Here is a 15,845-nt window from a genome sequence, read left to right on the forward strand (position 1 = left end):
TATGCTTGAACATCTAATTTTCAGAACCAGAAAAGAACAGGCTACATTCAAATCAATTATGTTGGATTGCCCATTATTCTAGCCTTTCGAATCATTTTGAATCCCAATTCTGTTTTCTAATTCATTAGGAATCCTTCTCAGCTTTCTGACTGTACAAAATTTGGTTATGCCTTCTCAAAACCCAAGTATTGTTTAAAATGGTAATAGTAAAACAGTAAAAGGACAGAAATTAGATATTAAGCCCAAAAGTATTGTATTGGAGATGTTCTTTCAGTTTAGCATCACATACATTAATAATCTTAGTGTACATTTGTTCAAATAGCCAAGAATCTGCCTAATATTCCATCATTCATCCCATACTATGCATTTTGTCCATAAGAATATGACAATTCAAATGTCTCACTGTAGGCCAGGCATGGTGCCTCACACTCGCAATCCCAGTACTTTGGGATGCTGAGGTGGGAGGATTACTTGAGGCCAGGAGTTCAAGACCAGCCTGGGCAACAGGGTAAAACCCTGTCTATACAAAATAATAATAATAATACAAAAATTAGTGAGGCATGGAAGCATGTGCCTATAGTCCCAACTACTCAGAAGGCTGAGGTTGGAGGATCACTGGAGCTCTGGGAGGTCAAATTGAGCTGTGATTGTACCACTGCACTCCAGTCTGGGTGACAGAGGGAGACCCTATCTTTAAAGAGGGTTTGCTGAGCTATTCACAATAGCAAAGTCATGGAAGCAAGCTAGATGCCCATCATTGGTGGATTAGATAAAGAAAATGTGGTACATATACCCCACGGAATACTATAGAGCCATAAAAAGAACAAAATCATGTATTTTGCATCAACATGGATACAGCTGAAGGCCATTTTCCTAAGCAAAGTAACACTGGAACAGAAAACCAAATACCATATGTTCTAACTTACAAATGGCAGCTAAACATTGGATGCTCATGGAATTAAAGATGGCAACAACAGACACTAGAGACTATTAGAGAGGAAAGGGAAAAGGAGGGGCAAGCGTTGAAAAACTTGGGTATTATGGTCAGCACCTGGGTGATGGGATCATTCATATCCCAAACCTCAGCATAACAAACCTACAAATGTACCCCAAATCTAAAGGTTGAAAAATTAAAAGAAGCAAACGCCCTGAATATTAAAAATCACCCTGCCTATATCATACTCCAGATTTATGGGTCTCCTTCCCATCAACCTCCAGTCTGCTTCTGTGCTAATGCTAATCATTCTCTACTGGCTGTACCTTCTCAGTTTCATCCTCAAATGCTTCTCACTCTGTTTGCTTCTTAAATGCTGTTGTTTCCCTAAGCACTCTCCTCAACACAGTGCTCTTGCTATATGCTCAGAGCCTGTGACCTCATCAACATCAATGGCTTCAATTACCTCTTATGTACTCATGGCTCCCAAGTTGTCTCTCAGCTGCACTCCTGTACATCCACCTGTCTTCGGGAGAGCACTGTTTGTGTGTGCCTGGAGTACTATAAACTCAGGATGTCCAATGCTGAACTCATCCTATTTCCCGCCTCGCCTCCCACATCATGACCTCCTCCTTTTCCTTCTCTCGATTTTTTTTATCTCAATAAAAGACAGCAGCATCTACTTAGACCAAAAACTTACAAGTCATGGTAGTCTGAAATGTATCGCTCGGTTGCAGATTCCTGAAAATAAGACGTCTTTAATAGCTGTCAAATCCATCTATTCTCTCCCTCTCCATTCATACTGTCATGTGTTTAGTTCTGTTTGTTATTTTCTCCCCATGAGAGAGGCAAGAGTCTCCTAACTGATCTTCCTGCATCCAATGTGATTTCCCTTCTATGTTCCTTCATTTGCCAACAGAATAATCTTTCTAATTTGATGTTAATAGCGCTTCACAGCTTGCCTCACAAGACCTTCAGTTTCTGACACCTTCTGCCACCACTGCCCATGTGTCCTTCAAGTTGGCCCTTGAAATTATATTATTATTTAATTCCTCTTTGATGTTATACATGTTATTTTCTTTTAGTGAGATGTTGTGGTCTCTGTGCATCCTGTAAAGCACTTCTATAAATCCTTCCAAACTCAGCTGAAACATCACTTGCTCTGACACCAGAGTTCCTTTAGTCTGATTTAGTTGCCTCTTCTCTGTGCTTCTATACAACCCTGTGAATGACTCCATCATAGCACTTAACCCATCTGTACTATCATCATAGACTATCCTATAATTTTTCCTATGAGAGAGGTACATGCTAGATGAGCTAATAAACATATGAATGGCAACTGAAAAAGAAGTAACAGAGAATGAATAGTCATGAAATATCTAAAACACAATCTTAGAACAAAGAATACCAATGCAAGCACAAGAATTCTTGGTAACTTTGTAGCTGCATCCATATTTTTCTCAGACAAACACCTGAAAGCCTTCATATTTTGTAACAATTTAATAAGGTATTATGTAACAAACATTCTTTTTGGAAATTAAAATGTATTACTGTTTGATATGTTAAGGGAAGTAATTCCATATACCTTTTTATGGACTAAATAATTGCTTTCTCTGGATATTTTATGTCTCAAAACACACAGATAAGAAAAAGTCTAGGGAAATATATATTATCCTTATTATACTAAGAGCTTGTATACATAATGGTGCAAACACCTACATAGGAAATCTCACAAAAAGTGAAATACAAAAAGCTAAGTGACACAAAAAATATTGACTTTCATAAGTGATTAAAGAAATGCACGTTAGGTCACAAAATAAGTCTTAATACATTCAAAAGACTGAAATAATATCAAGCAGCTTCTGTGACCACAGTGGAATAAAACTAGAAATTAATAACAAGAGGAATTTTGGAAACTATACAAATACATGCAAATTAAACAATATGCTCCTGAATGACCAGTAGGTCAATGAAGAAATTGAGAAGAAAATTGAAAAATTCCTTAAAACAAATAGTAATGGAAATACAACATACCAAAACTTACGGGATACAGCAAAAGCAGTATTAAGAGGGAAATTTATAGCTATAAGTGTCTACATCAAAAAAGAAAAAAAAAACTTCAAATAAACAATCTAATGATGTATCTTAATGAACCAGAAAAGCAACAGCAAACCAAACCCAAAATTAATAGAAAATAATAAAAATCACAGCAGAAATAAATGAAATGAAAAAAATACAAAAGATCAATGAAACAAAAAGTTGTTTTTTTGAAACGTTAAACAAAATTAACAAAACTTTAGCTAGACTAAGAAAAAAAGATACAAATAAAATCAGAAATGAAAAAGAAGACATTATAACTGATACTGCAGAAATGCAAAGGATCATTAGAGACTACTATGAGCAACTATATGCCAAAAAACTGGAAAACCTAAAAGAAGTGGACAAATTCCTAGACTCATACAACCTACTGAGACTAAACCAGGAAGAAGTCCAAAACCTGAACAGACCAATACCAATGAGATCAAAGCCATAATAAAAAATTTCCCAGTAAAGAAAAGCCTGGGACCCCATGGCTTCACTGCTGAATCCTACCAAACATTTCAAGATGAAATAATCCCAATCCTACTCAAGCTATTTTGAAAATATAAGAGGAGAGAATACTTCCAAACTCATTCTATAAGGCTAATATTACCACGATACCAAAACCAGACAAAGACACATAAGAAAAAAAAAAACTACAGGCCAATATCTCCGATGAATATTGATGTAGAAATCCTCAACAAAATACTAGCAAACTGAATTCAACGACACATTAGAAGGATCATTCATCATGACTAAGTGAGATTTATCCCTGGGATGCAAAGACAATTCAACATATGCAAATAAATCAATGTGATACATTGAATCAACAGAATGAAGGATAAAAGCTACAAGATCATTTCAATTGATGCTGAAAAAGCATTTAATAAAATTCAACATTCCTTTATGATAAAAAAATTAAAAACTGGGTATAGAAGGAACATACCTCAACATAATAAAAAGCCATATAAAACAGGCCCACAGTAAGTGTCACACCAAATGGGGAAAAACTGAAAGCCTTTCCTCTAAGATCTTGAACAACAAAGATGCCCACTGTCACCACTGACTTCATCCAAAAAAAAGCAGACTTCATCCAAAAAAAAAAAAGAAAAGAAAATGTGGTACGTATACCCAATGGAGTACTATTCAGCCACAAAAAAAGAATGAGATTCTGTCATTTGCAACAACATGGATAGAATTTGCAACAACATGGATAGAATTGGAGGTAATTATGTTAAGTGAAATAAGCTAGGCACAGAAAGACACACATCGCATGTTCTCATTTGTCTATCTAAAAATCAAAACAAGTGAACTCATAGAGAGAGTAGAAGAATAGTTACCAGAGACTGGGAAGGGTATTGGGGGCAGGGGGGCTTGGAAGGGAGGTTGGATCATTGGTACAAAAAAAGATAGAAAAATTAAATAAGTCCTATTATTTGATGCCACAACAGTGTGACTATAGTAAATAGTAAGTTTAATTGTACATTTTTAAATAACTGAAGGACTGTAACTTAATTGTAACACAAAGGATAAATGCTTGAGGGGACAGATAACTCATTCTTGATGATGTGATTATTTCACATTGCATGCCTGTATCAAAACAATCTCATGTACCATATATATACCTACTACGTACCCACAAAAATTAAAAATTAAAAAATGTTTAAATGTCAATTGTCCCAATGAAATAGCATTTTTTACCATCAAATTAGTAATGATCATAACAGTTTTCAGTGCTGTCCAGGGGATACAGTTTATGTCCTTCAATCTAACTTTTCTGCTACAAGTAATCATCTCAATTAATTAGAAATTCAGACAGTGTTTTGCATTGTTTTTGATTATAACAAACACTGATTATAATACTGTTTTGATTATACAACATAAAATTAAAAACAGCCTACATGCCCAAAATTAAATTTACACATTCATTCAACAAGCATTTATTGAATACCTACTAAGTTCCAGGCACTCTTCAAGGTGCTAGGGAAATAGTAGTGTCTTTTTAAAAAGAAAACTATTATCTGTATGGAGCTTACAATTTATTGACGGAATGTGAAGTCATACAAATCAAATAAACAATGAAAATATATATTATTATGGATGTTAAAAGGGCTATAGAGAAAAACAAAAGCATGAAATGTAGATTGAGAGGAAGGGATTGCAATTTTAAATAGGTAGCCAGGGAAAGCCTTACCGACAAAATGACAATTGAGTGGAAACCCGAAGTGCATGAGGGACAAAGCCAAGTAAATACCTGAATGAAAAGAGTTCCAGGCAGAAAAGACCCAGTACAGAGGCCTTGAGAAAGGAGCATACATAACACATTCTAGAAAGAACAAGGAGATTGGGCTGGCTGAAGCAAAATGAAAAATGGGGAGTTCTATGGTTTGAATGTGTCCCTGAAGGTTGATATGTTAGAAACTTTATCCCAAACGTGGTGATGGAGGTGGGGCCTAATGGGAGGTGTTGGTTCATGAGGGCTCCATCCTCATAAATGACTGACAGCAAACTTCAGGAATAGGTTCCTTATAAAATAGAGTTCAGGCCCCATCTTGCACTTGTTCTCTTTCTCTTTCTTTCTTGCCCTTGGCCTTTTACCATGGTATGACATAGCAAGGAGGTCCCCACCTGGATCTTGGACTTCCCTACCTCCTGAACCTGGAGGCAAATAAATTACTGTTCATTATAAATTACCCAGTCTATGGTATTCTCTTATAGAAGCACAAAATAAACTAAAAGAGGGAGAGTAATAAGAGGTGACATTAAAGGCTTCATGGAGGTCAGATTAGGTTGGACCTTTGATATAGTTCGGATATTTGTCACCACCCAAATCTCATGTTGAATTTTAATCCCCAATGCTGAAGGTGGGGTCTGGTGGGAGGTGTCTGGATCATGGGGGCGGAATGCTTATGACTTGGTGCTCTTTTTGCAATAGTGAGTTCTCAGGAGATCGAGATCTGGTCATCTAAAAATATGTGGTACCTCCCACTCCACTCACTCTTGCTCCTGCTTTTACCATGGGATGTCCCTGCTCTCCCTTTGCCTTCCACCATGATTGTAAGCTTCTTGAGGCCTCCCTAGAGGCCCAGCAACCACCAACACTGTGCTTCCTGTAAAGCCTCCAGAACCATGAGCCAATTAAACATCTTTTCTTTATAAAGTACCCAATCTCGGGTATTTTTTTACAGCAATGCAAGAACGGCCTGATACAGTCTTGTATTAATGAATTCTTGGAAGGGTGTTGAGCAAACGAATGACAGTTTTAAACTTATATTTTGATGCTATCTCTGAGCTGCACTGTGACATCAAGATGGAAAGTTACAGTGATAGTCCTGGCAAGACACAATGGTGGTATGGTCCAGAAATTACAGGAGAAGTGATGAGAAGTTCTGATTCAGCTATTGTGATGAGGATTTGCCGATAGGATGGATGTAGGATGGAGGAGAAAAGACGTCAGTGGAGATTCCAGAGTTCTAGACATGAGCAACCAGAAGAAAAGGTGTTGCCATTAAATGGAGAAAACTATGCAAGGAGTAGGTTTGGGGAAAATGTCAGGAGTTCAGTTTGGGACATGTCAGATTTAAGGTACTTACACAAGTGGTGATATCAATGCTATGCCTAATAGGATTCCAGGGGATGGTCCACAAAGGAGGTGTAAATTTGGGAGCTATCCACGTGAAGTGATATTTAAAGCCAAGAGACTCCCGACATCACTAGGAGTGTGAGGATGACAGAAAAGACAGGAGGGCCAAGAATAAATTGCTGGAACATGGTAACGTCAAGATGTCAGGAGAAACTGGCAAAAACTGAGAGAGATTACAATGGATTAAGAGAAAAACCAAGAGAGTTTGGGGTGCTTGAAGCCAAGTAAATTTCAGTGATGACAGAACAATCAACTGGGTCCAAGGTTTCACAACGCATAACTTTTATAGTTAGAAAAAGTTCTCCTATAAAATATTTTTGAAAGTAAACAAATTTCCCTATCCATATCCCATGTCTTTCACACTTCAGTGCACCTCCTGAGAAACACTATTCTTCACTTACATGAGAATAATAACTAATATTGGCGACTGCATTAGAATTTACAAAGCGCTTGCAAATGCATTAGCTTGAACTCACAGCAATTCTAACATAGGTAAGACAGGTTTTACTCTCTCCATTTTCAGACAAGAAAAGATTTAAAGGGGCTAATTTGTTCAAGGTCACATAAACCAGTGGCAGGGCTCACCTTTACATCAGATTCTTAAATACCTTCAATACTGCTTGTCCTATAACAAGACACTACTTTGCAGTTGGACAAAAATGTAAACATCATTCTCCCATAAGTAGCAAACATTGGAAAACATTTACCAAGAAGGCTAACCATACTTTCTTAATAATCCCATATTTTTCTATTTTAATGTCAATCTCAAAGAGGTGTTTATTAATTTCCATATTTGTGACTTCTATCAGGCTATGATCTCCTGGCGAACGATGACAATATTCTCTGCATCCTGTTTTATCACCAGCATCTTGCATAATTCCTGACATATAAAAGATAATTAAGAAATGCTTGCTGGTATACTTCATGGTAATGAGAGAATCTCACGGTCCATTTGATGTGATTATTTAAGGAGTTTCTAAGACATCCTACAGAAGCAAGAAGTAAGCTAGGGTGACAGTTTAGGGAATTTTAGCAATGAAATGGGTCCCTTCAGGCAACTAAACTGTATTTCTGTATTAGCCCACTTTCACGCTGCTGATAAAGACATACCCAAGCCTGGGCAATTTACAAAAGAAGAGGTTTAATGGACCTATAGTTTCAGATGGCTGGGGAGGCCTCACAATCACTGTAGAAGGTGAAAGGCACATCTCACACGGTGGCAGACAAGAGAAGAGAGCTTGTGCAGGGAAACTCCCCCTTACGAAACCATCAGATCTTATGAAACTTATTCACTATCATGAGAACAGCATGTAAAATACCTGTCCCCATGATTCAGTTAACTCCCACCAGGTCCCTCCCACAACACATGGGAATTCAAGATGAGATTTGGGTGGTGACACAGACAAACCATATCATTTCCTTTCTTTATACTGAGTGCAATGGTTCTTGCTGGGCTTGAATCCCAGGGTTTCTGTTTTAGTAGGTTGTGTGCAGGAACCAAGCACTTACATTTCTAACAAGTTCTTAACTAACGTTGACACTGCTGGTCCTAGGATCTCACTTTGTGGACTACTAACCTAGAGAAAAGAGCTTATAAAAGCAACATTTTGAAAAAGGATAATAAATGTACTTTCAACTTGAGTTGTAAACTAAGTTGAGAATCAACTTCAGTATATTCTGATCACAGGGTATGTTTTGTTTTTTTGAGACAGGGTCTTGCTCTGTCACCCAGACTGGGATGCAGTAGCACAATCACAGCTCCCTGCAGCCTCAACCTCCCAGGCTCAATCGATTCTCCCACCTCAGCATCCCAAGTAGCTGGGACTACAGGCCCACGCCACCACACCCAGCTAATTTTTTTATTCTGTATAGAGACAAGGTCTTGCTATGTTGCCCAGGATGGTCTTAAACTGCTTGGCTCAAGCGATTTACCTGCCTCAGCCTTCCAAAATGTTGGGATTACAGGTGTGGGCCACTTTGCCCGAACTGACCACTAGGGTTTATTTCAGGGTCTTAAATCTGGCACAACCAAGAGGAGACGTTCATTAGAATTAAATGTAGCATAAAGATCAATTCCTGTTTATAACTGAAAAAGCAGAAACTATTCACTTACTATATTTTTAAGGCAGTGATTAGTGCTCCCAGAGAGAAGGACATATGTCTTACTCATTTTTAAAACCCCCAAAATGCCTTAAATGAAAAGATACTACTGTTTGCTAATAAGATGATATAATCCCTGCCCTCAATGAACATATCATATACTAGGGGAGAGAGAACATTTGTGTATTCAAAGCCTCTGGTAAAACAAATGGCGCCTTTGTGTGATTTAGAAAATAGTGACCCCCCCTCTGGGAATATGAACTAGAAAAAGGTATCCCTTCTTCCAGGTAAATGCAGACCTGTGCCAGGACATATAGCTAAGCATGCTGAGAAATGGATGGATTCTTGCTCTTACAACCCTTTAGCTGGGTGCTCTTGTAGAGAGCACAACTCATTCATCTATATGGCAGTTGGGCGGGGGGGGCTGTGTGTGCAAAACACTTGTGGAACAGCATATATGTGCCAGTGAGTAAACAATAGGCTGTGACTAGAATTCAAAGAAGAGAAAATATCCTTTGTTTTTACTAGTCCAGGAAAAGATAGGCTATAGGGATGGATCTAGGTCAGGAGGCTTCCTCTGTCAAGAGCTGTTCTCTCACCATCACCCACAACCTACATCTAGCTAACTCCTACTCATCCTTTGGATCTTACCTTAAACATCTTTTCCTGGTAATCCACCTGCTCCCAGCCCTAACTAGGATGGCTATTCATTCTCACTGCACACAGAAATTTTCCATCATAGTACTTATGGCAAATGTAATTGCATGATGTGTGGTTTTGTTTTAAACCTACTCCCCTGAGATTACAAAGCTCCATGGAGCCGGGGCCTATGTTTTGTTCATCCATTCACTGTCAATACCTGCTATATAAGTCCATGATAAATATATGTTGAATATTGAAATATTACATAGAACACAGATGATGAAAGGCAGAAAGGAAAGAGAATAATCCATGGTTTCTTCAAGAGAAAAGAAAAGCAACCAAAATGTGGCTGGTGTTTTCTGACAATAAAGAATTATTATAAGATGCAAGACTCTGCTGAAGAAGACACTATGATAGGAAAACGTGCCACTCTATACTATGCTCTGCTATTTCCATCCCTTGTGCTAAAATATGACACTTCACAGATCTGTCAACTCTTGGTTTTACATTGTAAATATTGATGGTGTGAATACTTGCTCTCATTTGCCTAAAACATGAGAAATGATTCTAAGCATAAGAACTTGAAATGGAAAATTCACCTCCCCAGGCATTAACAGGCAAGAATAATTACGTTAACTGCTTGAAAACCGAGGCTGAATCCTAACTCCTTCAATAACAATGTGAGTCTAGAACCTCTGACAGCTTCACCCATAGCCCATGACCTTCAGGGACTTCCTACAGAAAGGATGTTTCTCAACTGTGCCCATCAAGTTCTGAAACTAAAAACATGACCATTACAGGTCTTGTGGTTTATATGGATTTTGAAGACCCAGTAGCTTACCAAATCTAGGAAGGTTCTGTAACACAATTCTACTCCATTGCCACCATCTCACCTCCCAGTTAACACTCAACCCATCTCCACCATCCCACAGGAACTACTCTGGTGCTGAGCACCAATGACCTAATTGCAAAATTCAATCTTCTCTCTTCAGTCGTCATTATTTGGATTTCACTGGGCAACTGACACACAATGAGCCCTATCTTCTTCTCAGGCTTTTCTTTTTCCCACAACTCCACACTCACATTTCTCCTTTACCAGCCATTGCTACATGTCTCCTTTGTGAACTCCTTGGTTTCTGTCTCCTTTCATGTAGGTAAAACCCAAGTCCTATCTTCAGCCCTCTTTGTTCTCACTCCCTGCATGATCTCAGCCAATCCAGTAATTTCAACAATGTCTTTCATTCAAGTTATTCACAGGTCACCACACCAGCCCACACCATGCCCCTGAGGAAGAGGGCCTAATACCTAACTGCCTACTCAACAGCTCTACATAAAAACAGCTCTACTCAACAGCTCTACATAAGAACCAAGCTCTTTATCCCATCTTTCACATTTCTTCTCAGGGAGGTTAAGAGGCACCATCCTCTAATCAAGTTAGAATGTTTAATTCTCTCACCCTCTGCATCCATTCACTGCCAATTCTATCTAAAGCATACTACTCCTCTTTTTTGAAGTCCTACTACTGCATCCGATTGCCTACCAAATGAAGACCAGCTTCTTAGTGTGATATAAGGTCCCTTATGATAGGCTCCTGCCTGCCTTTCAGATTCATCTCTCATTAAGCTTCTCATTGCACGCTGTACTCCAGTTAGAACCAATTACAATACAATGCTGTTTAATGTTTCTGCCCTTTTTCAATCTGTGCTCTACACCTGAAATGTCTTTCCCCCAAACTAGCCTACACTCACATCTGACCTTTGTCTGCTTGGCAAATTCCTACTTACCAATTAAGTCTCATTCACTTCCTCCATAGGGCCTTTTCTGATTCCCCCCAGTAGATATGATGGTCCCGTGCTTCTTTCATGGCTTCAAATCACTTAATTGCAATGTTTGTTTACATATCTGTCTCATCCTTATTCAATTAAATTATATTCTTTAAATCACTAATTTCATATCTGACATTTTGCCTAGCACATGGTATAAACTGAATGTGGAACAAAAACTGTTAGCAAAACTCATCACTCAGTAGTCAATGAGAACAGCAGAACTGCATTATGTAAGATTTTAGAGCAGTGAACTAAGAATCAGCTATTTGGTGATTTAATTTACCAAATGTAAATAATACAGACATAATCCAATTAGTTCTGTTCTTTTTACTCTCATGCACTCTTCTATCTTCTGATAACTTACTGCAACTCTGAGTCATCTGTTGGCCTTTATGATTTTTTGCTCTGGCAGCCCCATTAAGTCCTATTATTCACTGAGTCAAAAATGTCATGCTAAGTCTTGGATGGGCCTATCCTAGGAACCTCTGGAGTCTCACTGTAGACTCTTCCCAAAACATCAGGATCTAGCTCTACTAATCCAGCACTAACCAACCCTCACATTTATATTTCTCCTTTACCTTATATTAATCTCATTTCATCCTCATAATACAAATAATTGGTCATGTTTTATCAGTAACATTTTACAAGTGAAACACAGGCCAAGAAACCCAAACAAGATTTACCTTTTATAAGTTCACCCCATACAAAAACCTGAGGAATTCTATACTTTCTGATGTCCAGGCCTCATTTTTTTCCTTTGAATACCATTTTCCAAAGTCACATCCTATTCTTGTACTTCATCTGCTGGCACACTGACTTTCCTTTTATTTCTGTCTCCCAAACGATCGCTTCCTGTTTGTGCGTGTGCTTCCACACTGCTGATCTGATCACCAGCTGAACATTCCAACACAATTTTTCTCCCCCTTTCGACTCCATAATCCAAAGACTTTGACGAAGGAACCTACATTTTATGAGTTTCACCCCAGAGTCCAATCCTCTGCAAAAATCTAAATGTAACTTTTACCCATAACCTAGTTTTTGCAGGGCCTTTTTTCTGAACTCAGGCAATTATAACTGGATGACTCCCAGGCCAGTTCTCTGCACTTCTCTTCCTTTAGTTGCTTTCCTCTGAAACCAGGCAGGAAAATCAGAGTTTATGTAACTTTATTAAACATGACTACTTCTATAAAAGTATTAATAAATGAGGGTGACGCAAACTACTGGGGGAAAATGAGGTTCAAAATGGCCTATAGCTTTTTCTATACTCCTCAGCATTCTCTCATATTGAGAGTTGGTTTTAGCTTTCAGCCTAAAAACCACTCACTTTAACTGCCCTCACTCTATTCCCCACTGCATAATCTGTCCTTTGTGGCATTTGTCTCCTTTAATGTTAATAAAAAGTGGGAAACAACAAACGAGCAGAAGTGAACACAGAGTAGTTACTTCAACTGTGTCTTTATTCACAGTTGTTTAGCCCACAATCCCATTAACTGTATTCAGAGGAAAGGGCTGAGCTCAAGAGGATACCCTTTCCCCATCCCCCGGCACAAACATTCCCTTACCTTCAAAGCCTGAAAATAACTTGCCCTCCCCACTTTCCTCTTAAAAACAATGTCAGAGAAAAACAATGACCAATTCTGTAAATTAGTTCCACTGGTTAGATCAGATATCAAATAGATTCAACCACTGGAAGGTCACTAGGTCTCTTCTACTTCCAAGGAACCTCTAACTCCCAGCAGGTCCTCTTACTTGTCAGTCATCAGGAAGAACATAAATGGATCTGTGCATTACCATTTATAAAAACATACAGCCAAAGGCAGGCTCAATAGCGTCCTCTTATATATTTTTTCTCATTTTTCAGAAAGAAAATGTAAATTTCAGATCTCAAAGGATGAGTCACATGCAATTTCTAAAGCCAATGCAATAAGGACCTGGGATTAAGTGAACTCAGCCTTCCTGAACCTTCTGTCATCTATCTGCCCCTCCTTTCAATCTTTGTTTTAGATTGCAGACTCTTCTTTCTAGGTATACATGTGTAGGACATGTGTTCATCTAAAAGATTAGTCTAGTTGTAGAGACCAAAGGCATCATCTCTACTGGCTCTGACCTTCACCTACTTCAAGCAGATTTTCATTATTAAGAATCGATGTTATGAGAAGCTTAAGACTTTTCAGTTTAGAAACATACATTCTGCATATTAGAAGTTGGGGGCTGGAGGATAAAATTTATCTTGTCACAACTGTTCAATCCGAGATGTCCAAGAAGCAGCTTTCTGTGGAAACCTGGAATAATGGATTATTCCCAGGTGATACATAAAGTTGTAGAATACAGATTAAGCTCATTATACTATTAAAAAAAAAAAAAAAACCCTAGAATTAAACACAGCTGTTTGTTGAGCTCTTGTCCTGATTTGCCCAATTACAACATTGCTGTGTGTTCACACACAAGCCTTTGATCCGATTCTCTTTCATTTCAGTCTGTCCTGGGACCTGTACTGTAGGAGAGAAAGATGAAAATCCATAGATGATGGACGATGTCTAGAATACAGATACTCTGTAATTCAAGTCTCGGTAAAATTCGGAAGTTATAGCAACATACACAAAGAACAGGGTCTGGCCTTTCTTCCCAGAGGGGCTATTTGGCTAATCTATTTTTGCTACATTAATTAAAATGACCCATCGCCCAGATTCCTAACAATCTTCCTAAAAACAGTATCTATTCCACATATCCTCTCAACACAATCAAATTAGGTCAGAAATGTTGCTTCCTTCCCCTCACTGATTTTCATTAAGAGGATGCACTTTCTGGAACACTAAATGGAAAGATAAAACACCCAATACAAGTACCAATGACACCCCCTGTAAATTTTTGGCACACTGTCTCGTTCTTCTAAAAACCAGAGAAAAATCTCATCACCCATAGCTTATCCTTTTTGACCTAAAATCAACAATAATCTCAAGCTATAAAATATATCGCGGCAACACTTCAGCCAGGTGATAAAGCACCTCCCAAAAGGAGCATATTCACTTTGTCTTTTCTAATTTTCCCCATCATCAACCTGCCTCTTCTCTACCAAATACATACTCTTTTTTTTTTTTCTTTTTCCAAATTCAAATCCACATTTTGTCAGAAGGATGCTAAGTGACACCACACATTGGCTTAGCAAACCCACAGGGCCTGAATCAGGAAGCTGAGGGCAGGGGAGTGCAGGGACGAAGGCGTTTGCAGAGACAGAGGAGTGGAGACAGGGGGAGGAGGAGCGGGAAATCCTCCGGTGTCTGTGTCTGGCTCTCTGGAAAAGCTGTGATGAGATGGTTCTCCAAATCCCACTGGTGGGGCTTCCCCAGTCTCCTCCCCTTCCTGAAATCTTTCCCTCGACCCCAGGTCCTCAAACCTGGCTCTCCAAAAAGGACGCCGCAAAGTCCTGCAGAGCCCCCAAAACACACGAGCGCAGACAGAAAAGCATCCCCCGAGAGACAGCGAAGTCACACATCCTCTCCGGGCCAGCTACCGGGCCGGGCAACTTCACCCCTCGAAGCAAACGAAAGCCCCTGTTCTCCAAGCAAAGGAAAAGGGGATGGCAAACAGAAATAAACAGGCACCGCTCTCAGCCTTCATCTTCCGCGCTCTCCCCCCGCCCCCGCAAACTCCAGGTAGAGGACCAGGTGCTGCTCACCTCCTGGCAAGGAGGAAGCGGGCGGCTGGAGGCGGAGGGCAGGTCCCCAGCCCAGGCCGCCTGGCAGCCGGCGAGCGCCCAGCAGCAAATCCAGGCGGGGCTCCAGGGCGGCGAGCGCCCGCGGCGGGGAGCCTCCGCCGGCCGCCCCCGGCCCCTGCCCCGTACCGGCCCCCGGGAGCGGAACAGCATCTTCGTCCCGCCGCGGTCGGCAGGCCGGCGGCAAGGCAGCCTTCCCGGGGTGCAGCGGCAGCTCCGGCTCCGGCTCCCGGGCCGCGACTGCTGTGCTCTCGGCTCGCCGCTCCCCCGCCCCCTGCCTGTCCGCCCGCTGACAGCTCCGCTGCGCTCGCGGCCCGGGCAGCCAGCGCTGGTGCTCCCGTCACGCCGGAGGGAGGGACCGCCGGGCGCGGGCGCGGCGCGGGGGCGGGACGCGGGGCGGGGACGCGGGAGCTGGGGAGCAGGTGGCGCGGACGGGGGCTGCGGCCCAGCCCGGCGGGTCCCCAGGGGATGCGAGGCTCTCGCCTCGCGCTAGAGGGCGAGAGAGGCTGGGGACCCCGTGGAGTCGGGTATCTCAGGTCCCCTTGGCCCACTGGGAGGGGCGCTCCCGGGATGAAGCTAGAGTAAATACAGGATATCAGGACATTGTTTTCTGGCGGCGGGTCTTTAAAAAGCTCCCTACTTTCCTCATTGCACACAAACACACAGATGCGCCCTGGGAACGTCCCTTGTAAGGATCTGTGCTGGCTAGCGTCAGATCCAATTTCTAGGTGATTAGGGTGTGCATGAAATGGCGGGGAAGAAAGAGGACTGAGGTGTAGAGACGTGGTGTGTGACTCAGTTTTCTCACCTATTTAATGAAAATAATACCCACCACGTAGGATTATTATGAGGATTAAGTAAGTTGAGGTACATAAAGCACTTGGAAGAGTGCCTGGCACACAGTAGGTG

The 15,845-nt window shown here is 40.7% G+C and overlaps 1 protein-coding gene across 5 annotated transcripts in view; it reads right to left on the reverse strand.

The window, feature by feature from the left end:
• Nucleotides 1-15,169, reverse strand: part of ELAPOR2 (endosome-lysosome associated apoptosis and autophagy regulator family member 2) — a 176,300-nt gene extending 161,131 nt beyond the window's left edge. The window contains exon 1 of one of the 5 annotated variants that reach the window (XM_071094762.1): nucleotides 15,066-15,169. In XM_071094762.1, coding sequence (XP_070950863.1) covers nucleotides 15,066-15,089 — 24 coding nt within the window. In that variant the 5' untranslated portion in view covers nucleotides 15,090-15,169. Of the gene's footprint in view, nucleotides 1-14,900 lie in introns of all 5 variants that reach the window. The other 4 variants (XM_024790942.2, XM_024790941.2, XM_071094763.1 and 1 more) reach the window with 4 other exon arrangements.
• Nucleotides 15,170-15,845: the final 676 nt, after the last annotated feature.

This window comes from Macaca nemestrina, chromosome 4 (genome assembly GCF_043159975.1).
Source record: "Macaca nemestrina isolate mMacNem1 chromosome 4, mMacNem.hap1, whole genome shotgun sequence".
Lineage (NCBI taxonomy): Eukaryota > Metazoa > Chordata > Mammalia > Primates > Cercopithecidae > Macaca > Macaca nemestrina.